The sequence below is a fragment of the Hyaena hyaena genome, unplaced genomic scaffold (genome assembly GCF_003009895.1).
Source record: "Hyaena hyaena isolate Hyena2069 unplaced genomic scaffold, ASM300989v1 scaffold_289, whole genome shotgun sequence".
In the NCBI taxonomy this organism is placed as follows: Eukaryota; Metazoa; Chordata; class Mammalia; order Carnivora; family Hyaenidae; genus Hyaena; species Hyaena hyaena.
Window position 1 is genome coordinate 353,419 of NW_024080920.1, and position 23,812 is coordinate 377,230.

The following is a 23,812-nucleotide window of genomic DNA, read 5'->3' on the forward strand; positions in this document are numbered from 1 at the left end:
ATGAGGTGGGTAGGAAGGCCTACCTGACAGCTCCTGCCCAAGCTGATCTTCCTCTTAGGAGAGACTCTAGGATGGAGAGAGTCAGGAGCTTCTAGGATGGAGAATCATGCCTGGTCCTGTTCCAGCCATGGATGAGCGATCTCTCAGAGTACCCCATTTCTCTCTGTCCTAGGCTCCCCCACAGCGCAGGAAAGCACGAACCCCCTGACCAATACTGGGTAGGAACTCAATAAATAACGTCCAAAGAACTTGTGTTGGCAGAGCTGCTCACATCTCCTGGGGCCAGGGAATGTAAAGCCGCCTACAAACCCTTTAAAGTAGGGATGCAGGGTCCACCCCCAGTGGAAGTGGATGTGCAGAAGTCCAGGGGGGGTTCCCAGATGAGGAGGTTCAGTCTCCTCCCAGATGTGGGGACCCAAGGCCTTCCTCCAGATGACCGCGGCAGAGGCAGAAACGGAGGGGCAGTCTCCTCACATATGAGGGTACAGAGGCCTTTCTCAGATGTTGGATGCACAGCTCTTCCAGGAGGTGAAGGTGCAAAAAATCCCCAAAAGTAGGTGGGCTCCGTCCCCGCCCCCTTCTCCCGGAGAGATCAAGACTAAGTAGTCCCTTCAGTCTTCTCCCGCCCCCACCCCACCCCGCCCCGACACAAGGGGTGAGCCAGTCCCCACCCCAGCGCGCGACCAATCGTCCAGGAGCCTGTCGCAGCCAGCCAATCGAATGACAGCAGTGCCGCGGGGATGGCTCCGCCCCCCACAGGCCGCGGACCGCCGGCCTCCCAGGAAGCGAGGTTGTCTGCTGTTTTTGCTGCCTGCCGAGCCCAGCCGAGCCCAGCCGAGCCCAGCCGAACGCAGCCGAACGCAGCCGAGCCTAGCCGAACGCCACACCCGGGCCGCCGCCGCAGCCCGAGCGCCTCCGAGCGAGCTAGCGAGCTGCCGCGGCCGCGGAGGAGGCACCGCCCCAGGGGGAGGAGGTGCCAGCTCGCCGCAGACCGCCCGCGGCAGAGGCAGCCCCGGTCGCGCCGCGGCGGGAGCGGCCGGCGGAGGCTGCGCGGCCGAGGGGGAGGGCCGGGGGAGGTGACATCGCCCCTGCCCGCCTCCCGCCCCCCCCCTCCCCTCCCGCAGGCTCCTGAGTCTCAGTCGGCACCCAGCATCCCGCTGCCCCGGACCCTCCCGCGGGCGCGCACCGGGCTCAACTCAGGTAAGGGGGGCCCTCCCCCCACGGGCACGGGGGTCGAGAACCAGAGACAGAGATAAAGAGACCGAGACCCACATGGAGACATAGCGGCATAGCCGGGGGGAAAAAGAGATAGACACAAAGAGACACACGAGACTCCCAGAACTACAGAGACAGACCCCACGGAGAAGGGGAGAGAGACACGTCCTCGGGGACAGAGCGATACACAGCCTGCAAGAAAGACCGAGAGACACAAGACCCATACACACAGAGATACACAGAGATAGACTGGGAGAGAAAAGAGACACACTCGGAGACACTGAGATGGGGACAGCAGAAACAAATAAAAAGAGAGTCACATAGACAGATGCATAAACACAGAGATGGGTATACAGAGGCAGAGGCACACATCTAGGCAAAGGAACCTAGAGACAGATTAAGAGCCAGACACACAGACACACACAACTGACCCGGAGAGACAGTCCCACAGACAGGCACACCCCAGTATACAGCCTTGGATACACAGACCCACACATGCTTGCCAGGGCCTCCACAAAGTTCCCTCTGTCTGAGCTGGCACCTCTGGAGGTCTCCTGGGGTGGCTGGCGGGAGTCCTGAGAAGGGGGAGGCGCCCAGGCCACACCAACACTGGTCACAATCCCCATCTTCCAAGGCCTTGGGCTTCCTCATCTCATCCATTCTCACAGCACTTTTGAGGGCTGGAAGCTTGGTGGGCAGGGCCAGGCCATGCCTACTGGTTCTAAGGAGAATGAGATATAGGCTGTCTACTCTAGCTTCCCCACTGTGGCTACACTCCCATCCAGGTGCCCAGAGCCAAGCCCTAAGATGGGTGCGTTGGCTCTGTGGGTTATTTGAGCCTGCCAGGACCCAAAGTCCTCTGCCAGGAAAGCCAGAGATGTGGGAAAGGATTCTCTTTTTTATCCCTCCCCTCCTAGGCCTCACCTTATCCCTTCCTCACCACCCTTTCCTCTGCTGTGTACCTGCCACAGGCTCAAGACTGCAGGTGGACATCTCCATTGCCCAGGAATCATTGAGTGTGAGGACAGGACAGCCTCTTTGGAAGGCCAGCTGTACCGGATTCCTGCCTCGGCATGGGCCTTGCCATCGAGCCAGCCCCGTGGTCTGTGCTGGTCTGAGGGTGCTGCCCGTCATGGGGGCAGCCATCTCCCAGGGGGCCCTCATTGCCATCGTCTGCAACGGCCTTGTAGGCTTCTTGCTGCTGCTGCTCTGGGTCATTCTCTGCTGGGCCTGCCATTCCCGCTCTGCGGACATCGACTCCCTCTCCGAATCCAGTCCCAACTCCAGCCCTGGCCCCTGTCCTGAGAAGGCACCCCCTCCCCAGAAGCCCAGCCATGAAGGCAGCTATCTGCTGCAGCCCTGAAGGCCCCTCACCTAGCCTGGAGTCTGGGACCTAAGTCTACCCCACCCAGAGCCTGGAATCAGGATCCCAGGGTCTAGCCAGCCTGGGGTCCAGAACCCAGAGTCTAGCCTGTCTGGAGCTGGACCTAGCAGCCCAGAGTCTAGCCAGCCTGGCTCCAAGAGGGGCTCTGCTGGCCCTAGGTAGACAGGCCCGGGGTGGGGGTTCATGAGTCGGTGCTAGGGCCAGGGCCGTCTTGAGTCTGCTCTGTACCGAGGGCCAGGGGCTGGGTCCATCTCTCCCTAGGCCAGTCACCTCCAGGCCCTTGAGGCTGGGGAAGCAAACTGGAATCCATGGCAATAATGGGAGGGTGTCCAGGCTGGGCCCCTCCTTGGGTCCTCCCACTGTTTGCTGGATAATAAATGGAACTGTGGCTCTACCCTGAGATTTCCTCCTCTTCCTGGGGACTCTGTGATAGCAAAATTAAAGGAGTGGGGGGTGAGCTTCCAGACACAGGTTTATTTGTGTAGAGTAGGATGGGATAATGACTGAGGACCGAGTCCTGGGGTGAGGTGCTGGGACCAGGGCTGAAGCAGAGTGCTAAGGGTAGATGCTGGGACCTGATCAGGGGCGGGGTCACATACTGGGTGCTAAGGCTGGGCTTAGGTACTAGGGTTAGGGGTTACAAGTACTGGGTTCAAGAAATGGGACAGGGACTGAGACCAGGCCATCAAGTCTTTGTTTTCACTTCCCTCACCAGGTTCAGCAGTTTATCCAATTTCGCGATCTCCACAGCCGGACCCTTCTGTACCTCCTGCCCCTTCTTTTCCTGGGGAAGGGGGAAGTACATGTTGGGGAAGAATGGTGAGGGGTGGGCCACCTTTCTCTGGGTCCCCGCTCTGCCTCCTCTGCCTCCTCTGCCTCCCTGCCCCAGCTTTGTCCCACCTCTCTCCCACCCAGTTAGATTCTGGATCCCTGCCTCTCCCCACCCCCACAGGGTCCTTCCCCAACTCAGGTTAGGAGACATGGGCCCACCCAGGGCCCTTGAGAATCTAGGTGTGGCTCTCAATCTGAGATCAACAAAGGGTCTTAATGCTGGGAGGAATGGCAGAAGGTTTTTACCCACTGACCCTCACAGGAACTGTGAGGCTAGGGAGAGCTGTAGCTCTGGGGAGACGTGAGGCCTCTGACTGTTGGGACCACCCTTTCACGGGAGTGTCCCTGGCTGAGTCCTAACAAGGAACTAAGAGATGTGTGTTTGTGGAGGGAGAGGTGTGGACAAAGCCACAGCTGCCCTCATCTAGCACCAAAACTTTCAGGTCAGGTTTGGAGTGGGGTGACATTTGGGGCCAGGTCTTCTGTATCAGACATACCCAGGGTGGAGGAAGTTGTCAGAGCCCAGAGGGCAAATGAGATATCACATGTGATTCCAGGTGTCCTTAGCTAGGACTATCCCTCAGAAGAGCAGATCCTAAAGTTATGGCCCCTCACCCCGGTCTATAGGGCATTCTAATGCCCTGAGAAAAAGAGAATTGGGACACGGGGGTATGTGTCACTCACTCACAGGCCCCAAGAGCTCCATGGCAGACAGCACTAGTCCCATCCTCCCTTCTGTCTAGGCAGCGGGATACGGGCTAGGCTGGGGCAGCTGCCATTTCCTGCCTTCCCTCTGTTCCTGAGCCCCTCTCCCCTGCCTTCTCAGCCACCTGTGCCACCTGCTCACTGGCACCTGCTCCAGCCTTGCCTGTTGAAGGCCCAGCCTGGGTTTGGTCTGGGCTGTGAGGAGGGGAGAGAGTGCATGGCCAGCGAACCCCTTCCTGGCCTCAGCCCGGCCACTAACACAATGCAGAGCTTAGATTTCTTCCTGGTGTGACTGTTGCAGCACTTGCTCTGAAATCTGTCTCCCTCACCCCTTGTGGCCCAGTGCCTTTGTCACTGCCCAGCTCACCTCTACGCTCTCTGGGCAGAGGACAAAGATGTCTTTTTCTCTAACTACTCTGTCTCCCAAATCAAGTTAGTGTTCTCTTCTTGGCTTCACCCCATCCCCCTGGGAATTTTGGGACCTGGCTTTTAGTTTCAGCTTTGTCATTAATCCCCCATATAACTTTGGGCAAGTCCCCTGCCTTTCTGGGCTTGTTTCCCATCTATACGGTAGTTAGGGAAAGATCATCTCTCTGACAAGTTGTGCTCTGACACCAATTATGGGAAGCTTCCCGGGTCAGGAAGTTGGGCCTCTGTAGCCAAGCCCTCCTGAGAAGCGCAGGGACTACAGCCCGAAGAAGGGCGGGTGGGGGCAGGGGTGGTAGGGATGCCCAGAAGACTTCCTTTTGCACAAATCATTTGACTACTGATAGAACCAGATGACAGTTTCACAGGAGCCTCCAATCCACTGAAGTACTAGCCCCCAGCCATGTCACCTGCTCAGGTCCTCTGATCCCCTGGTGTCTATTTCCTCAGGTCTTCAGAGTTATAGGTCCCTAGAGATACAGAGCCCAGCTCCCTTAGCTATGACTGACCCTTGCTCTGAGAGGAGTTGGGACTGTGGGAGATCCTTGCCTCCCTGGGTCAGAGTGGGCAGGGCAGCCCTCCCCACCTCCAGATCTACCACCCTCAGGGTGTGATGGTTGTACCCTTGTCTGTCAAGAGAAGATTTTATCTATTCCTTCCCTCCTTGAGGCCAACTAGCTGGGCCCAGCAAAGAGCTTCACACCATGCCCAACTCCCCCATCCCATCCCACTCCACCCCCAGCCCACCACAGCCTTGAGGCCACAGCTGCAGGCGCTTAGCAGCCTTCTGAGTATTTATAGCCAAGTCCACCCCCTCCCCCAGCTGGCTACAATTACAGGCCCGGCCAAAGTCCTAGCCCTTGCCTCCCGGTCATGGTGGGGAATAGACCAGGCAGGTACCAGAGGTACGTTGCGGTGGCCCCTGCCTTGGTAAGGGTACAGGGAGGCAGGTATCAGTAGTTGAAAGAGGTCCCTGCCCTTGCCTCAAACTGTAAATAAATGCCTCATATTGCAACCAGGAGGTGTAGTCATCAAGGCAACTTGGCCCAGCCCTGGCCCAGCCCTGGCCCAGCTCTCATCCTGGCCTAGAACCTGGCAGAAAACAAATTCCATATCCTCTCTTAGCACCCAAATGGGCAGTACTGGGCTCTGGATTCTAAGGCCTGGATTCTTGTCTCAGTCAGGACTCTGAGATCTAGACTTTGAAGTCTTGGCTCTGGGCTTCATGGCCTGTTTTCAGGGCCTTTGGGCTCTGGGCACTGTCTCCAGATCAGTACAGATCCCAGAAAGGAACCAGAGCTCGAAAGGAGGACTGCCTAGCTGCTGACCTAGTTACCCTCTTTTCCTTTTTACCTTTTTCCCTGTGTGGACCCGCAGCTCCCAGCTCAGGGACCACTGGAGCTGAGGCCCTTTAAGCCCAGCCAATGACTAAGTGACTAAGCCTCAAACCCCCTGCATGGATAACCTGGTCTACACCAAAGAAGCTGATGATATCCACGTGCTTCCCCAGGCTTTGAACCCCTACAGTCACTTACCTACTGGATGTCTCTACGTGGGAGCCCCACAGGTAACTCAGATTCAGCATTTCAAAACTAATCTCATTATCTTTCCACAAACCTACTTCTCTTGTGCTCCTTATTTGGGCAATGACACCACCCTTACCCTGGGTTTTCCAAGACTGGGATCACCCTCTGGCTCCTCGCCTTTTTTCCTCAATCCCCACCATCTTGGTAACTTTATTTCTTACAGTAGCCCATACTACCCAAGCCTGTACCTTTGGCATCTTGCGCAAGTTGGGTGAGAGCTTGAGGCAAGTGACATGCCCACGGTCATCACCCACAATGATGATAGGGTGGATGGGATTGAACTGCACGTGGGTGATCTTGTTCTTCTTTTTGGCCACCACGGGTTGGTTGCAGATGGCCTCATACTTGTTGATGGACAAGTCAAACACATGAGTCTGTGGAGAGGCAGATAATGGGACCCCCACTTCAGAAGAACTAGCGCGTGGGTTTTCTGGGGAAACACAACAGAAGTCTAGCACACTGGAGATGGAGACAGTGGAGAGGGGATTTGTGTCTCTGATTATGTTTTTCCTTGGTTGAGGGAGTGAGAATAAAAAGCTTAGGAGAAAATTTAAGTCTATGCCGAATTAACAATAATAGCAGCTACCATTGGTTGAACACTTACTATGTACCAGACTTTGGGCAAGCATATACATAGTTGTATCACCTAATAATCCTCACAAGCCACTCTATAGGGTAGGTTCTGTTTTATAAATGAGGAGATAGAGGCCCTTAAGGCTAACTTCCTGGTAAGTGGCAGACCCAGGGTTTTTATCAGTTAATATATGCAAGGTGCTCAGACCACACTTGTCATATAAATGCTCAACAAACGTTTGATCTTATTTTTACCATTCGCTAAATCCAAACCATTAGTAACTCTTGCCTGGACAACTGTGGCAGTTTCCTAATGGGTCTCTCTGCTTCCACTCTTGACCCTCTACAATCCATGCTCCAAGCAGCCTCTAGACTTACCTTTAAAAAAATCTAAAATCATCCAATAGTTTCCCTTGACAGTATACATACAATCCAAATTCCTGACTCCAGATTCTCCACTCTCCACTCTCACTTCCTGCTCTCTTCCCTTTGCTTCCTAGACCCAGCTGCATTGCCTGCTTGTCCCTTAAACACCTTCAAGCTCATTCTCACCTCAGGGCATTTGCACTAGCTATTCTCTCTGTCTGGAATGCTTCTTTCTGTCTTCACCCAGGGCTGGCTCTTGTCATTAAGCTCTCAGCTTGAATGTTACCTCTTGAAGAAGCTTCCTTGACCACTCTAAGAGACCACACAGTCCTTTTCTTTTATATCACTCCCTTTCTCTCTCTCTTTTTAAAATTTTCTTCAAGTAGTGACTTTTACTTTTATTAAGTTTATTTATTTTGAGAGGAGGAGAGAGAGAAAATGCCAAGCAGGCTCTGCACTGTCAGTACGGAGTCTGATGGGGGGCTTGAACTCATGAACCGTGAAATCATGACCTGATCCAAAACCAAGAGTTGGGTGCTTAACTGACTGAGCCACCCAGGTGCCCCTTTTCTTTCTCTTTTAAAAAATATAATAACTTTACTGAGATATAATTCACATATAAAAACATTTACCCACTTCAAGTATACTTGGTTTTTAGTATATTCACAGTTATGGAACTGTCACCACAACCAATTTTAGAACATTTTCATCACCCCGAAAGAACTCTTGTACCATTAGCAGTCACTTCCCATTTTCTCCCACATCCCCAGCCCTAGGCAACCACAAATCTGCTCTCTGGCTCTATAGCTTTGCCTATTCTAGACATATGTAAATGGAATCCTACAAATGTGTGGCCTTTTGTGACTGACTTCTTACACTAAACATGTTTTCAAGTTCATCCATGTTGTAGCATGTAGTATCCAACACTTCATTGCTTGTTATTGCTGAATAATAATCCTTTTGATATACCGTATTTTGTTTATCCGTTCATCAGTTGATGGACATTTGGGTTGTCCCACTCTTTGGCTAATATGAATACTGCTATGAACATTGTGTACACACATATTCCTCTTTCAAACTCTGCCTAGCACTTCACACTAATTTTGTTGCTGTTGCTTTTTGTCTCTGTCCCTTCACAAGAATGTGAGCTCTTAGAACTACAGGGATCTGAATTGTCTGGTGCTGGGCGCTTAGTAAAATTCTGTTCAGCAAATCAGTGACTGACTTTAGGGTGATGCCTTAAACTACAGTCTTTCCTTGAGTATTTGCCTTTGCGTTTATATCAAAGTCCATAAGGAAAAATGGATTTGTATCCAAGAATTTCCTCAAAAAAAAAAAAGTTTGTTTCTGAGCTTTTGTCAATTCTCAGTGTTACACAGCTCCTCTCATCTCCCCTTCTCGGACTTAGCTTGCACAGTCCCAGGGATGGAGAACTTGCTACCTTTTAGACATTATTTCAATCACAGATAAACTCTGGCCCGTAAGTGTTCCTTACATCAAGGTTGTCCCTGCCATCCTGTAGCTCCTTCCCTAGGGCCCTCTGACAAGATAACTGTTCCTCATGGCATCTTATACCCCAGAGCGTTCTTTCCTTTAAGATGAACAGCACCATGTTCTCCTCGAGGCCTCATGGGGTGAATGATTCTTTTTCTTGATAGGGCCCTAGAAGAATACAGAATCCTATGTCCCACCTTCCCCTGCCTGAGCAGGGCGCTGCGTGGCACTCTAGGGGGGGCCCCTAAGATACTTCGTCCTATCTCTAGTAGAGGGTCGGCAGGGGCACTCACCTTCCCGTTGGTGGTGACGGCCGCAAACACAGTAGAAGAGTATGGTGCCCAGGCCACATCGCCCACAGCTGAATTTAGATCATAGATGAACATCGGGGTCCTGCAGTGGTGGAGGGGTAGAAAGTTCACCATACAGAGGGCTCACAGTGCTAGAGCCCCACAGGCCCCGGCCCACGGTGGGGCCTAAGGGAGGGCATGTGTCTCACTTGATGGTGTGGTCCCAGATCTTCACTGTCCAGTCGGAGCTGCAGGACATGAAGACCTTGGTGTGGTATGGGTTCCAGGACACAGCATCCACTGCCATGTTGTGGGCATCATAGGTGTCAAGGAATTTGCTGGAGTAGGACTTAGAGCACTGGGGCAAGGGTAAGGGTGGTGGGGGGTCAGGAATGACAGAGAGGTCAGCAGCCACCACACTTCCCTTGGTGCCCTGGAGAGTCAGAACCTAAGACTCCTCTTCTGTCCCCACATTATTGTCACTGCTGAGCTGGGACCAAGCTGCTGGCTGCTCTTCTCTCTGCCCTCAACACAACTAGAGAGAAAGGAGGGGCTTAATGGGCTGGGGGATGGGTGGGTAAGGAGTTTTCCTGGAGGGTGAGAGATAGTGCTGTAGCCTGCCCAAAGGATTCCAGACCAAGTAGAAAAGGCCTTCTCTCCCCGAGCAAAGGCTGAGCAGGTCTGGGGGCTCTGGGTGAGGTGTGGCCTAGCCTTTGTCTAGGCCAAGGTCTGAGTCCACTCACAGCCCATAGATAGAATCCTTACAGTAGTGATAACCATTCCACCTTGCCCAGGTGAGAGAAGGTGCAGAGCCAGAGGCAAGTCCCAACTCATGATTTCCCATTGGGTTTCTTGCCCAGACCAGCATGCCCTTCCCTCTCCCCCTCCCGGAGACACTGTGACTGACTGGTCTCTTCCCATCTGCCCCTCCCACACTGCCTTAGGGAGGGGTGTAGAGGGGGGTGGGGACCTCTTTTGCATTCAGACCAGCTCCTGCTGGGCCTTAGGGGCTCCCGGGAGGCTGCCTGTAATTAACATTCTGAGTCTTTGAGCCTAAGAAAAGCTTGCAGCAGAGCTATTTCTGGATGGATGGAGGTTCAGACGGATGTTCACCTACTAACACTGAGACCTTGCAGAAACTGGCCATGCAGTTCCATCCTGCTGGCTGGGACACACCCAAGATTCAGAGATCAATTTTCTTGTTACCTGGCTTTCAAAGCTCAGCTGAAGTTCACATCTCCTCCAGGAAGTCTTCTCAGGATGTCCCAACTCCCCTCAACACCCACTCCTACTTCTACTTCCTCTACTCCTAAGAAGGGAGGGAGGGCCCAGAGGGAAATGTTCCAGACTGGGCTATAGTCATCCTCTAGATTTGCATTCCCTTTCCTACAGTCATCCCCTCTTTCTGCCACCCAAACAAGTCAAGAAATCCATTCTCTTCTCCCAAGAGAATCTATCAGAATTGGGTCTGTTGAGAAGGATAAACTCCCATGGTTCTCAGGTCAGTGCTGCCTCACCTTGTAGATTTTCCCCTCCTCTGTGCCCACTAGGAACATATAATCGATCTCTTTGTGGAAGTCAAAGGCGGTGCCACAGCCTTGGGAGAAAAGGTAGAGCAATGTTAGCCCAGTTCTGGGCGGGAGGCCCAGCACCTCCTTTACCCAGCAGGCCCCTGTGACAGCCAGAGCCCTGGCTCTTGTGGGCTTTTGCAGGGGCTGGGGCTAGGCAGGCAAACAGAAGCCTGCTGTCTGGCCTGCTGCTTGTCCCAGGCAGTTGGGACTGCAAACGGCCAGGGCTTCTGCAGACAGGAATGGGGCCTGGGTAAACAAGGAAGGAATTGATTTAAACAGGGTCAGGGTCAGGGTAAACAGGGACAGGGTCTGCAAACAGGGACATGGTCTATGCAAACAGGGATATACTCTGCATAAACAGGGTAGGAATTGAGTAAACAGGGACAGGATCTGGGTAAACAGGGGCCTGATCTGCATAAACAGGACTGGATCTGCATAACAGCACCTGATCTGCATAAACAGGAACAGGGTCTGCAAACTGGGATGGGACCTGCACAAACAGAGAGGGTCTACAAAACAGCCTAGCACTGGGAGGACAGGGCCAGGCTTCCATTCAGCACAAGTGGAGGAGGGAATGCTTGGTATGGGGGAGGGCCACCGACTCTGACCCTCACGAGGCCTGAGTGAGGTGGCTGGGCCTGAATATGAGTGGGCTGGGGTTCCTACCCACTGTGTGTAGCTGCAACCCATCGAGACCATCCGTGGTGCTGCCTTCCACCTTCAGTTTGATGACATCTGTGTGAACCAGCTCGCTCTGCAGTCACAAGGGATGGGGGAGAGTACATGGGTGGGGCCGCATCAGCAGGGTTGAGGGTCGACTTTGCCATTCAGCTCCCCCCAAGCCCCATCTCCACCCCATGTGACCCTTTCTGGGAAACAGGCACCTTCAAGAGCGTCCAAGACACAATCCTGCCGTCAGATGACACAGAGAAGAAGTTAAGGTTGTTGTCCATGTCATCCTTCTGCCACTTGACCTGAAACATCCCAAACCGTGAGCTGTGGGACACTGGTATGGTGTCAAGTTAGGTCTGGGAGCTGAGCAGGGCTCCCTCAGGAATCCATGTCAGGTTTAGAAGCAAGTTCTGGGAGCCAATTTTCCAGAGACCTACAGTTTGCCCTCTTCCCCTCCCTCCTTCCACCCATCTCTGTCTCTCTAGTCCCTCTCTCCCTGACCATCCTGGGATAACACTGCCACTAAGGGCACTGCCCTAATCCCCTGGCTTGGTGGTGGAGGTGCCCAGTTCCTCCTTGGGTTAGGTTCCACCCAGTTGTAGGGGAAGGTGGTGTTTTGGGCTCAACCTCCTTATGTAGACAGGGCCTGGAAAGGACAGGGTCCATCAACCAGTTTCCTCATTTATAAAACAGGAACCATAGTAGTACAGGTTTGTTGTAAGGACTAAATGAAACAATGAACTTGAGGCCCCGACGTGAGAACATTGCAACTATTAAATGTTCAATAAATGTTAGCGAATATCCTCATTATGACCCTCGTCCTAAGAATGAGGGAGCCAGTCTTCCACAGGAGAGTTTTTCCTGTTTGCTTGGGGGATGGGGAGGAGAAGGCCCCCTCCCTTGCTCCCAGGCTTCCAGGTTGGCTTTTCTCTATCTAGGTGGTCTCCCCTCTGTTCCCACCTTCACTTCACCACTAGCTCCTGCTCCCAGAATCTTGCTCCCAAATCTCAGATTTGAGCTGCATTTCTTCATCTGCAACTCGGGGTTAATAACCGTGCCCCACCCATCTTCTCAGGGCTGGAAGAAAACATATGGGGAAGTGTTTTGGAGACAGAGCTGTTGTCTTATGAAGATGACACGCTTGAGGCTCAAGTTTCTGTTGCCAGATGTGGAGGCCTGGCCAAGCCATGTCCCAGAGAGCTGGGGTGGGGCTGGGTGCCCAGAGCTTTCCATTCTCCAGCTCTCTCCAGACCTCCCATGCTGGGACCCTGTTCCTTCCCCCTGTCACAAGAGGAGGCCCAGTGAGGGAGGATAGAACCCAGCGCAGCTTCCTGTGACCACAGCTGTCACCATGGCTGTTGAGGGGTGTGGTTTAGGGGAGAGGGGATCGCCTGTCCCCAGCCAACCCTCAGGCCTGGCTGATCAGAGCTACAGGAGGGCGGGCCCAGTCCTGCCTGGGCCTGTCTTGTCAGCTGGCTCTTTTTTCCACTGGGGGGCCTTGAACACCACAGAGCCTCTGAGGTATAAGTCAGAGCTGCCCCTTAGGCTGAGACCACTTCCCCTTCTGTGTAAAGGTAGTCTCTTTAAAGAGGGGAGGGGACAGAGGGTGTCAAAGGCCAGGCTGTAAGAGGCGCTAGGGAGCTGCAAAGGGAAGTGTTTAATGAGCAGCCGCCAGCATGCATGGAAATTGTATTTCACACCCCACTTAGCAGCCTGCTGCCCAATGGGGGTTGCTGTGTGCATTTGCAAGTGAGCCTGTGTGTGTGTGTGTGTGTGTGTGTACAAGTCACACACATGCTACACATGCTCCTGGGGTGGAGGTGGTAGTGTAGGGACGAAGTGTGGAGGGTGTCAGGGGGTAAGCGGGATTAAGAGAAGGCAAGAATGCCCAGGAGAGTAGTAAGGTGCTAAGGAGCAGATGAAGCCTGCTTGATTGATTCCTTCTCTTCTACGTTATCTGATTAGGGGCAAATATGCTTGACCCCCATCTCTGCTCATCTATCCTTTCCTGCTCCCTTCCCCAGTATAGCACAGAACACACACACACACACACACACACACACACACACACACCCCAAAGAGTATTGCTGGTTGAGGTTTCACAGCAGGGCTTGAATAGTGCTGGGCTACATAGATGGGCTCCCTTGGGAAGTAGCCTGTGACATGGGGCAGAAACCCAGTCCCCTTTGAGCAGATAGTTCTCTCCCTGGCTCCAAAATTTTCGATGGCTCCCTGCTGCCAACAGAACAAAGTCCTTCTATCTCAGCCTGGCATTTGAGATCCAAAATAACCTCTCTGGTCTCCTCTGAGACACAGTTCCTTTAAAAAGGACCTAGACTCTGATGTCTCTGACCTACCATTAACCAGCCTAGCTTTCCTCCAAGCTCCAGGCTTATACAACCAACTACCTGTAGGACACCTCCTCTGGCTTCTTCTTCTTTTTCTTTTTTTTTAATTATATATATATATGTATATGTATTTAAGTATAAGTAATGTATGGTGTTATACTGATTTTAGGTGTTCCTTTAGCTTCTTGGATTCTGCCCAAACCTACTCCTGCTCGGTCATTCCTATCTCTGTGGATGCTCTACTGGGTTCTCCCAACCAGAGTGCCAGGTAGCATCACCAATTGTTCCCTTCTTTTTCTCATATCCCTCTAGTTTCCTTCTTTGATTTTATTGCCTCAGTAGAGCTCAACCCTACCTTCTCATTTCTATCTCCACTGCCCCTGCTATAGCTCAAGCTTCAAGATCTCTCATGCTGCAGTGAGAGGACATCTCCAAGACACAAGCAGGATTGTGTTAGTCCTCTGCCCCACACTCTCTGATGGTCTTAGGAACTTTGTGAAAGTACCTTAGAGGACAGGGGGAGTGACAACAGGGGACCCTGCAGCCAGCAGGACCCCGATTCACCAAAGCAGCCCCACCCCCCACCTTTAATATATCGGACTTCTGGACTAACACTTATTTGAAACCACTGCCTTACAAAGCCCAAGATTCCCACTTGCTACAGAAGCACACTCACAACTGGGTGCCTGTGTTTTCTCAGGTCCTGCTCCACCCTCCCTGTCTCCCACACTGTGTTCCAAATGATATGTTGCTTCCCAGCAGGCCTCTCTGTTTGATGCCTCTATGTCATTGCACATGTAACCCTTTGTACCCTTCCTTATCTGACACACTTTCGTTTTTCATTTTTAACTAAAATCTATACTTCATTCGATTTTCTTAGTTTTCTCCTCAAATCCTTTTTTGTCCTAGGATCTCATATTACATTTAGTTGTCATTAACTAATACTTTCTCATCCCTTACAATTCAGCTCAGAGGTGGCTTCCTCTAGGAAGACCTGGCTCTCCTGCCCCTGCTCCTTGTCCTGGATAATCTAGATGTCACTCCTCAGTGCTCCCATGAGCCCTCTTTAGCATTTAGCACATTGCCCTGTCCTGCTTAGCCTGTGGCTGTGGTTATCTCCCCACTAGGAACTCCAGGGACCAATCCCTTAAGCACCCTCAGCTCCCAGAGGAGCAAACAGAGAGGAGTTACTGAGTGGAGAGATGAATGAGGAAAGGGGGAGGGAAAGAAAGGAACAGGAAGTCAGGAAATGAGGGAGAGACAGGCAGGCCCCTCCCATGTCAAAAGCCATGATTCTCAACAAGAACTCTTGAGTCTTTGGGTTTGCAAAGGCAGTAGCCCCGCTTTCCTGACAGGGTGGTGGGAGGGCAGAAGGCCATCCCTGTCCAAGTGAGTTCCAGTCTCTCTGGCACCTACTCAGTGAAAGCAATGACATGTCTTTTGCATGCCCCATTTCTTTTCCCAACCTGCTGTTTGATTCAGAGAACATAGCAGTGTGGTAGTGGGATGATTGGCCTTGACCCCTTGCTCTCTCCTGGGTTTGAGGAGGGTGGTTGAGCCAATCAGAGATGCTCTGTGCTGTGCTCTGGGCTATGTGAGCTAGGACAGGAGGGGCAGGTCTGATGCTGGTTTAGTCTGATCTAAGCAGGTCTTTTCTCCTCTCTTGGGTCTTGATGTCTGCAGACAGCCTCCCCTTGTCTGGAGACCTCTATGTGCGAGGCGATGGACTGGAAGATAGGATTTTCATAGGAGAGAATTCTTGAGACTGTGAGCTTTGGCCCCTGTTCTGGTGGAGAGTAGGGAGGAGGATGTTTTGCAGGAGGGGACATCTGAGCCCTGGCTCTGGGTAAAAGATAGAGCAGAGAGGACACCATGTCCCCTGTGCCTGGACAGTTCTTCCTCAGCTCAGGCCTGTCGGGGAGCTGAGAGCCACTTCCTACAGCAGGTGTCCACATGACTCAGGGAGCTCAGGGCCAGAAATGCAGGGTGCAGAGCCTGCCTGGAGACTCTATTAGGGCAGGCGGCTGAGGAAGTGCTCCCAGCACTGCCTGAGGAGCCCAGAGACCTTGGGGAACTTAAGGCAGAAATTTATCCTTAGATTTGCCCAGACCTGCCGATAGGTAAGTGTATGCAGCTTCACAAGGAGGAGGACTTTTAGAATACAGTAAGGAAGAGTCTGCAAAGCCAGAGCTAAGAGACTTTCTTTCTTTTTTTTTTTTTTTTAATATTTTTATTTATTTCTAGGAGAGAGAGAGAGACAGCGTGAGCAGGGGAGGGTCAGAGAGAGAGGGAGAGACAGACTCTGAAATAGGCTCCAGGCTCTGAGCTGGCAGTCAGCACAGAGCCCGACGCGGGGCTCGAACCCAGGAACCGCGAGATCATGACCTAAGCGAAAGTCAGACACTTAACTGACTAAGCCACCCAGGCGCCCCTAGAGCTAAGAGACTTTCTTAAGGTGAAACATGAAATCCACTCCCAATGCAATAAGATGGGAAACAGAGGGTGAAATCTAGCCTTAGTGTTAGGGTCATGGTCCCATCCTATGCCTGTCTGGAGAAGAGGGGTGCTACAGAGAAGCCGCAGGGACAGACCTTATCTAGCAGACCTTACAGCCCCGCCCAGAGGGCAAACAATGGGCACCACCTACTCCGCTCTGGGAGTTCCTCCAAATTTAGCCCAGATGGCAGAGGAGAACCCTTATGGGGAGTTTAGGAAGCCCATACACAGGGAACTAGAGAACTGGAGCCCTTAATATACTCAGCAGAGGCCTGTTAGGCCTTAGAGTCTTCTAGCCATGGGTTATGAGTCACTGATCACACTGTACCTAAGAGATCCTTAGCTGACAGATGGGGCCCCCCTGATAGCAGCTTTGGAGGAGCAGACCCAAGCTTACTGTAGACCCCTTACCTCTTGATTATTACCTTTTGCCCTCCTCTGTGCCTTCTCACACCCAGCTCCTTGGCCTTTAAGCTGGTACCTGTCATCCCCATCCCCTTGCCTAATGCCTGTCATTCCCAAGGTCCCTCCTCCACGGTCCTATACCCATTTTTCCCAACCTGGTTCAAGGCTGACCTGCCACACAGGGTCCGTGTGCTTGCCAGACTTGGCTGAGCTGCGGAAGGAAGGCTGGGAGTGGGGCTTCTTGAGGTTGTAAATGGCCACATTACCGTCGTAGTGGCCCACCACCACCAGGTAGGGGTGATCCACGTGCATGTCAAGACACATGATGCCACTCTCGCTGCTGAAGACGTATTCGGGGAAGCTGGGGTTCTTCATGCTGTAGAGCAGCAGCATGCCCCGGCTCTGCTTCATGAAGTCATCTGTCCCAGGGAAGATGCCAGGCTGTGGTAGAAGGATTCAGTTGCCCCCATGCCCCTCCCCCACTAGATGGACAAGATCTGCCTGCTCTGCTTGTCAGAGAGGGTGGGATCCCTCTCTGGGCTTCATCTCTCTCTCTGAAATGGAACCATGAGACCTGGCTTACTCCATCTTAGGGTTGATGGGAGGGCCCAAGAGATAAGGTGACCAGGTTTATTGAAGGACAGACAATCATTCTCCTTATTCTCCCTGGGGTACAGGAAAGAGGGGTGCAAGCTCAGAGTTGCTAGGTAAAGTATGTGTCTGGGCTTGGGAAGGAGAAGTAACCTCAGAGAGGGTTCAGGGGCCCAGCCCAGGGGCAGGTTGTTGTACTTAGATGCCTGGATAATGCCCATGTGTTCCCCACCCCCAGCCCAGGACAGGAATTCAGTTTGGACTAACATGGAATTGTCTCTACGAGTTCCAAACTAGCCACCTGTGGGCATCTTCCCATATCCTCTGGCCCCATAGTCACCAGCTGCAGCCTGCACGGTAGCTGTAAGCATGTTCCCAGAATTGAGAAGTCCCAGGGCAGCCAGTCATCCTTCTGCCACTCATCTTCCTCCCTGCCTGACCCATATCAGTGGGAAGCCTACTGCTTACTTTCATTCTCTGCTCATGCGGCACTCATACTCATAATGTAGTCACTGAACATTATAATCCCAGCCCTCAAGTCCAGCTCTCCTGCCACCAGTCCAGGACCCTTCCCAAGCTCAGAAGAGGAAGTCTAGAGCATCCTCCCATCTTGGGGACCCTATGCTAAGGGAAACTTTTAGCTGATATGAGGGCTCTCTTACCTTCCCGGCCAGGGCTACCTCTTTTGTCCCTGGCAACTTCAGGCCTGGTCCATCCAGACAAAGTGGCCAGTCCTGAAGTCTGGAGCCCATGGGTGGGAATAATAGGCTGCTCCAATATGACTCTCGCTGAGTCATTCTTTCTGTCCTGTTTCTAATGCTGCCCCTTATTCAAGGGAGTAAGTGCCTGGGCTGGTCTCAGGGACAGTCTGGGTTGGGTTCTCTAGGCTCTTGGCTACAGTTACCAGATACCCCCACCCCAGGCACTCTGCAAACATCAGCTGGTGCACACTGGGAGCCAGGACTAGGGAGCAGAGTATAGCCAGGAGCCAGGCTGGCCTTAAGTGGGTAGAGTTGGAAGCTGAGGCAAGCTGGCATGCCTACCAGAGCAGCTCTCTATGGGGGAGCCCACTTTCCCTTACTAATCCTCACCAACTCTGGGATTCTTGTTGGGAACCCTTCCACTGATCACTTGCAAAGGAGGCTTCAAGTGCAAGGAGGGAGTTGCCCCTCCAGTGGAAATTTCCAGGGTCCAGCTCGAGCCATGGGGAGGGTACACAGTAGATCAGGAAGGAACATGCTTCTGCTCTGGAGAAAGTGAATCTCCAAAAAGAGGAGGATCTGGGAGCTTCTAGATCCCCTGGAGCCAAGTGGGTCACCCTATACATGGTATTATCTCAAAGCCAATAAGGAGCTGGCAGTCCCACAGTCCTGTATGGGCCCCGAGGGATGACTCTCAAAGGGAGAGATTTGAGCTTATGAAGTATCCCACCCAGACCATGCAGGGCTTGAATTGGGCAGCATGACAGTCACTTGTAACTCCTTTTGTTCATCACACAAATCCTGAGCACCTGACTGGGCCTCCCCTTGGGCTGGACTGTGGCAGGGACATAGACACTTCACTCTTTATGTGGGCTTGCCCTCAGCAGCCCTTAGTTTGACTGAGGTCAACCCCTCAATGAGTAGTCAGTGGTAACTGCCAGGCCACAGGTGAACTATTGATGCCCTTATTGTTCAATCTGTCCTTGATGCTGGGCAAGACTGACAGAGGATGAGTGGGTAGGCACACAGGTGGGTGGGTGAACAAAAGAGTGACTGAAAGCGTGAGTAGGTGAGTGACTGATGCTTGGACTGAGGACTCAGATGCTCTCCTTATTTCACCACGGGGCAAAGGCAGGTATGACCCTCGTACTTGCTCCTACTGTGGCATAGCACCTGGCCCCTTGAGGAACAGCAGTGGTGACTCACTTTCTCTAGACAAACTTTAAGCACCCCCTGCCCCTGCTTGTGCATACAGTCTTCATGACCAGTGAAATGAGAAAAGAAAGGTTGGAAACCATAGCCTGGCTTAATAATTCTGTAGTGAGGACATCTCAGAACCATTGAGATTAGAGGCTGGATTTAAAACTCCAGAATTTTATAAATGGATATATCGAGGCCAGAGGGGAGAAATAGTGTGCCTGGGTGCATCAGATGCATCACATGGTGTTTGCCTTATGTGTATCTTGTTTATAGCTGAAATTACACTGTACTAATGTGGTCTTCACATGGAAGTGGAGAAAGGAAGGGACACCAGACCTAATGGGGTGGTGGGGCTTGGAAAAACCATTCCAATCTCTCCAGAATCTGGATTAGAGAATGTGTAAGGGACAGGGTAGTCAAGCATGATAAGGGTAAACTCCTGGTATAGAGAAGCATGAATTTCAAGAGATGGAGACACAGAGAACAATCAATCATACAAAGACCTTAGACCTATCTTATTTCTCAGGCCACATGCATCCTGACAATAAGCCCTTGCTTCTTAACCCACGTTTAGTGGCCTCTGTTACTTGCAACCAAATGAACCCTACTGACATAAGATCACAGTTTTCTTTTCTTTTCTTTTTTCTTTAAGTAAGCTCTACACCCAACGTGAGGCTTGAACGTACAACCCAGAGATCAAGAGTTGCATCGTGCTCTACTGACTGAGCCAGCCAGGAGTCCCAAGATCACAGTTCTAATCATGGCTAGACTATGTGTTTCCTAAATTCCAATTCAGGGTTCTGTCAAACTACAGTGGAAGAACACAGAAAACTCTCATTTAACTGGGGCTTCTACTGCACTCCATCTTATTCTATGATCTTCTCATCCCTGAATCCAGTGGCCCCTGTGAGACCTAACTATTTCACTATCTAAGTATATTCTGTGTGACATTACAGCCCAAACCTCCAAGAGTAACAGCATGATATCATCACCTTGTCTTCCAGAAGTCCTAAAATGACATCACTACTTAGGCCACCAGGGGCCCGCATGTGATATAATCAGTCACCAGCAGTCTTAGTGACTTGTTCAGTGATAATTGCCCAGCTCTCCAGCATTCCCAGTATGTTATCACCAACTAGCAGACTTGTGACATCATTGCTTGGCCCTCCAACATTCCCAATACAATGCCACCAACAAGGAGTACAACATTGGCATCAAGGTCACCTAGGTGCCTCAGTTCCCAATGAAGACTAGAATCTCATTAGGCTCAAGGCTTACAGGGAATCCCACAAATTCCCTGGTTCCTCAAAGTAGCTCCAGTGACATAGATGGGAGCCCTCACCCCTACACTGCATTGTATAGAGGTAGAAACTCTGCTGTCTGGGGCCCCTGAAGGAATTTCAGGTTCCTCTAAACTACAGATTTCAGTAAGTGTATGTGGCTAGGTAGAAGTGGAGGAGGAATAGAGGAAAGGAGAGAGGGAGGAGGAGGCAGAGAGAAACAGAAATATAGAGAAACCACCTAGTCTGTGACTCTGAGACAGAGGGAGAGAGCTGCTGGCCTAGATTAGCTCCACTTCATGTTCTTGCCCTTCTCGAGGAAGCCTTCTATATCATTCAGCCTCTCTGTGTCCCCTCCCTCTTCTCTACCTATATGTCATTATGACAGGTGGTCATGAGCAGCTCTTTTCCTTAGCCTGCCAAAACGGCCCCATCAAAGAAGGCAGTGAGCATGGCTGGGCCCAGCAGGTTTATTCTTTCCAGTGGGAGGGTTGCCTCCTGCTACCCCTGTTCTGCTGGATAATCTCTAAGGCCTCCCTGACTCTGACCTTCAAGGATTCACAAGATTCTGGGGAGGAGAATCAGCCCCCTAATAGAACCTGATCTAGCAGCTATCAGAAAGCCTTGGTCTCAGGGGAGGGAGTGCTTAATTCCACCACAGACTAAATCTCTCACTCCCTCAGCTCCTTGTGCTAGGGCCCCGGCAGAATAGTACCCAGGGAAGAGCAGTTCTTGAACTGGCAACCACCAGTGGGGGCCCACAGTCTCATAGCTCCACCCCTGTCCTGCAAGTAATAGCTCTAGATCATAGGGGGCCCCTCTGGGGAGTTGCAGCTGTCAGGGGAAGCCTGGGCTCTTGCTCAGGATTCAGGGAAGGCAAGGCAGACAGAGGGCATGTTGGGCCACCAGGCTAACGCCACGTCAGTGACCAGAGAGAACTACATGCCAAGCTGCAGAGACTAGCTTACCAAGTCAGCCTCGACAGCAAGCCTCCTCCTCTCTTTACTGTGGCTTTCCAAATGAGTCCAGCCCAGGGCTGACTCCAAGGCAGCAGCTGTTTAATGACTCCCCTATTAAGTCATGCAAGAGGCATTTGGAGGGGGCTGTGTAGACAGAATAACACCCCCTAAAATGTCCATGTCCTAATCCCTAGAACCCATAAATATGTTACTTTCCATGGCAAAAGGGGTTGTACAGATGTGATTAAGTTAAAGGCTTGAGATGTGGAGATTCTCTGAGTGGATTATCTGGATTATCTGAGTGGACTCAATGTAATCACACGGGTTCTTATAAGCGAAAGGGGGAGGCAGGCGAGTCAGAGGAGATGTCAGAATAACACAATTGTTAGCTGGAAGGGGGCCACAAGCCATGGAACATGGGCAGCTTCTATTTTTTTTTTTTTTAATTTTTTTTTTTTTAACATTTTTTATTTATTTCTAGGAGAGAGAGAGAGAGACAGCGTGAGCAGGGGAGGGTCAGAGAGAGAGGGAGTCACAGACTGAAACAGGCTCCAGGCTCTGAGCTGGCAGTCAGCACAGAGCCCGACGCGGGGCTCGAACCCACGAACCGCGAGATCATGACCTAAGCGAAAGTCGGACGCTTAACCGACTAAGCCACCCAGGCGCCCCTTTTTTTTTTTTTTTTGCTCAGCGAAACCTATTTTAGACTTCTGACCACCAGGAGTGTAAGATAATAAATTCGTGTTGTTTTAAGTCATTATGTTTGTAGCAATTTGTTACAGTAGCAACAGGAAACAAATGTAGTAGGCAGGGAGGTTTGATCCAGACTCTACTTTTAGGAATCAGAGGGAGGAGCCCCAAAGATAGTAATTTTTCCTGGGATGGTTTGGAAGCAGTGGGGAGGATTTAGAAGTCGGGAGAATGGATGCAATGATCCCCAGCTATTCTAACCACAGTAACAAAACCCCCCTTCAGTTTCCCACACCTGGCCCTGCCACCTTGGACTCCAGGAGCAGAAATGCCCTTTGGGTTAGGATTTTAGTTTCCAAAGGCAGGAGACCAGCCCAGGGCTTCCCCAAAAAGGGCATCAGTGCTAGAGGGTTCCAAACCTCCAGGATGGTCCAGAGGCCATGGTGCCAGGCTGGGTTCAGTCTCCCAGGCAGCTGGGCTTTGCCAAACACTCTCATCCAATTGGAAGTCATATTTAAACAGTGTAGGAAATAAGAGCAAGGCCTTGGAGACAGAATACATCAAGCAGGACATTTAATTTGATTTAGGGAAAATGAGGCAAACATTTGAGAACCTAAATAACTAACCAGTAATTAAACTAATAACGGGAATGCCCTTGCACTACAACCCAGCGAGCACAGTGGCCTTTATGGACTGTATTTACAAAGAGACCTGACAACATAATTAGTCCTGTAAATTTTACGCAGCCTGCAGCTGAGGAGTGATGGATTTTGTGTGTGGAGGATGAACAGGGAGAAATGAGGTGGATGAATTTCCATTTTCAGTAAATGAAATTAACACTGCTTAATTAGTGAAGCTGACAAATAAATGATCAGGAAAGATTTAAATCCCTACAAGTGTATCTCTGGCCTAGGGAGGCTCAGAGACAGGCCAGGATGTGATGGGACAGAGTGGGAAAGGGTTTAGTGCTGGGACTCACGCCTGACTTTGTCCCCTTTTGAAGGCTGCTCTCAGAGGGCGGCGGGGCTGAGGGATAGCTGGCTCTTCTGCCTTTCTTAGACGTAGCCCACTGGAAAGCTTCCTCCTCATCTTCGTGTGATAGACAGTTGGGACCTCACAGAGTGTCCAGGATCTGTCCCACCATCTCTGCCCAACAGACTACAAGGAGTACTCATTTCCCTGCTATCAACTGGCTCACAGGCTGGAAAGGACCCCTTCAGTACAGTAGGCTGATAGAATTGCATCCCAGCTTTGCCCCATGGGCCATCCCTTCCTAGACTACTTTCCCTTGCCCTCCAGTGTTCTTCCATCTGCTTTCACCTGCTGACAGCCTCTTTCTCCACTCCGCTGAGACATGGAGCCTGGCTCTAGGGGACACCCCAATGTTTGCCTTATATGCAGCTTGACATACCCACCTCATACCCAGTAGCCACACAGGGGAGGCAGGTGCAAATGTGTCTGTGCTATTGCAGGCAATTGCCTGGACTCCCTTTTCCCCACCCATTTGCTCCTGGCCTGGCCCTGCTCCAGCCAACTGGCCCCGGTTGGCCTCCAGTCCTTCTTAGGTACATGCCTACCCCTACCAAAGTCCTTCTTGAATGTGTAATAGAATAAATATCTGGGAATTCCAGGCAAAAGGAGGTCTGGGCTGAGCTAATCAGGGTCAAATCCAACAACAAACTCAAATTCTCACTCCAGTGTTTGTCTGCATGAGTCAAAGTCTGATGATGGGAGGCTGGCATCTGGGAATTTCCAAAGACAGGGTGATGGATACTGGTGACCCAGCTGCTCCTCACAGTGACCCCATCTAGTAACTAGGGTGCCTAGTTTTTTGTTTTGTTTTGTTTTGTTTTTGCCTGCTTCAGCTTTGCCCTCTTTCTTCGAGGGGGGTATCTGGGTATTTGAGAGTACAGGACTCCCAGAAGGGACTCAGAAGTGAATGCAGGAGCCCTGAGTCCCAGCTCAGCCTGACTCTGCCCTGGCTTCTCTAGAATGGTGCTGAGATGTGCAAGGCTCTGGAGAAAGATGC

The 23,812-nt window shown here is 51.6% G+C and overlaps 2 protein-coding genes across 2 annotated transcripts in view; one reads left to right on the forward strand and one right to left on the reverse strand.

Moving 5' to 3' along the window:
- The first annotated feature begins 1,095 nt into the window (after nt 1-1,095).
- On the forward strand, nt 1,096-2,993 carry ENHO (energy homeostasis associated). Its single transcript, XM_039247093.1, has 2 exons — nt 1,096-1,200; nt 2,187-2,993. Exon 2 carries the CDS (start codon nt 2,348-2,350, stop codon nt 2,576-2,578), a length of 231 nt encoding a protein of 76 aa, XP_039103024.1. The 5' UTR covers nt 1,096-1,200; nt 2,187-2,347; the 3' UTR covers nt 2,579-2,993.
- A 60-nt stretch (nt 2,994-3,053) lies between these two features.
- DNAI1 (dynein axonemal intermediate chain 1) overlaps nt 3,054-23,812 on the reverse strand; it is a 60,809-nt gene continuing 40,050 nt past the window's right edge. Inside the window, exons 13-20 of the mRNA XM_039247087.1 lie at nt 16,534-16,781; nt 11,326-11,415; nt 11,108-11,195; nt 10,388-10,467; nt 9,080-9,228; nt 8,874-8,973; nt 6,336-6,521; nt 3,054-3,383 (exon numbers count right to left, since the gene is read on the reverse strand). Coding sequence (XP_039103018.1) covers nt 3,285-3,383; nt 6,336-6,521; nt 8,874-8,973; nt 9,080-9,228; nt 10,388-10,467; nt 11,108-11,195; nt 11,326-11,415; nt 16,534-16,781 — 1,040 coding nt within the window. The 3' untranslated portion in view covers nt 3,054-3,284. The remainder of the gene's footprint in view (nt 3,384-6,335; nt 6,522-8,873; nt 8,974-9,079; nt 9,229-10,387; nt 10,468-11,107; nt 11,196-11,325; nt 11,416-16,533; nt 16,782-23,812) is intronic.

Bases quoted from the DNA above. Each gene is read 5' to 3' on its own strand.
- ENHO (XM_039247093.1), top strand. From the start codon at position 2,348: ATGGGGGCAGCCATCTCCCAGGGGGCCCTCATTGCCATCGTCTGCAAC.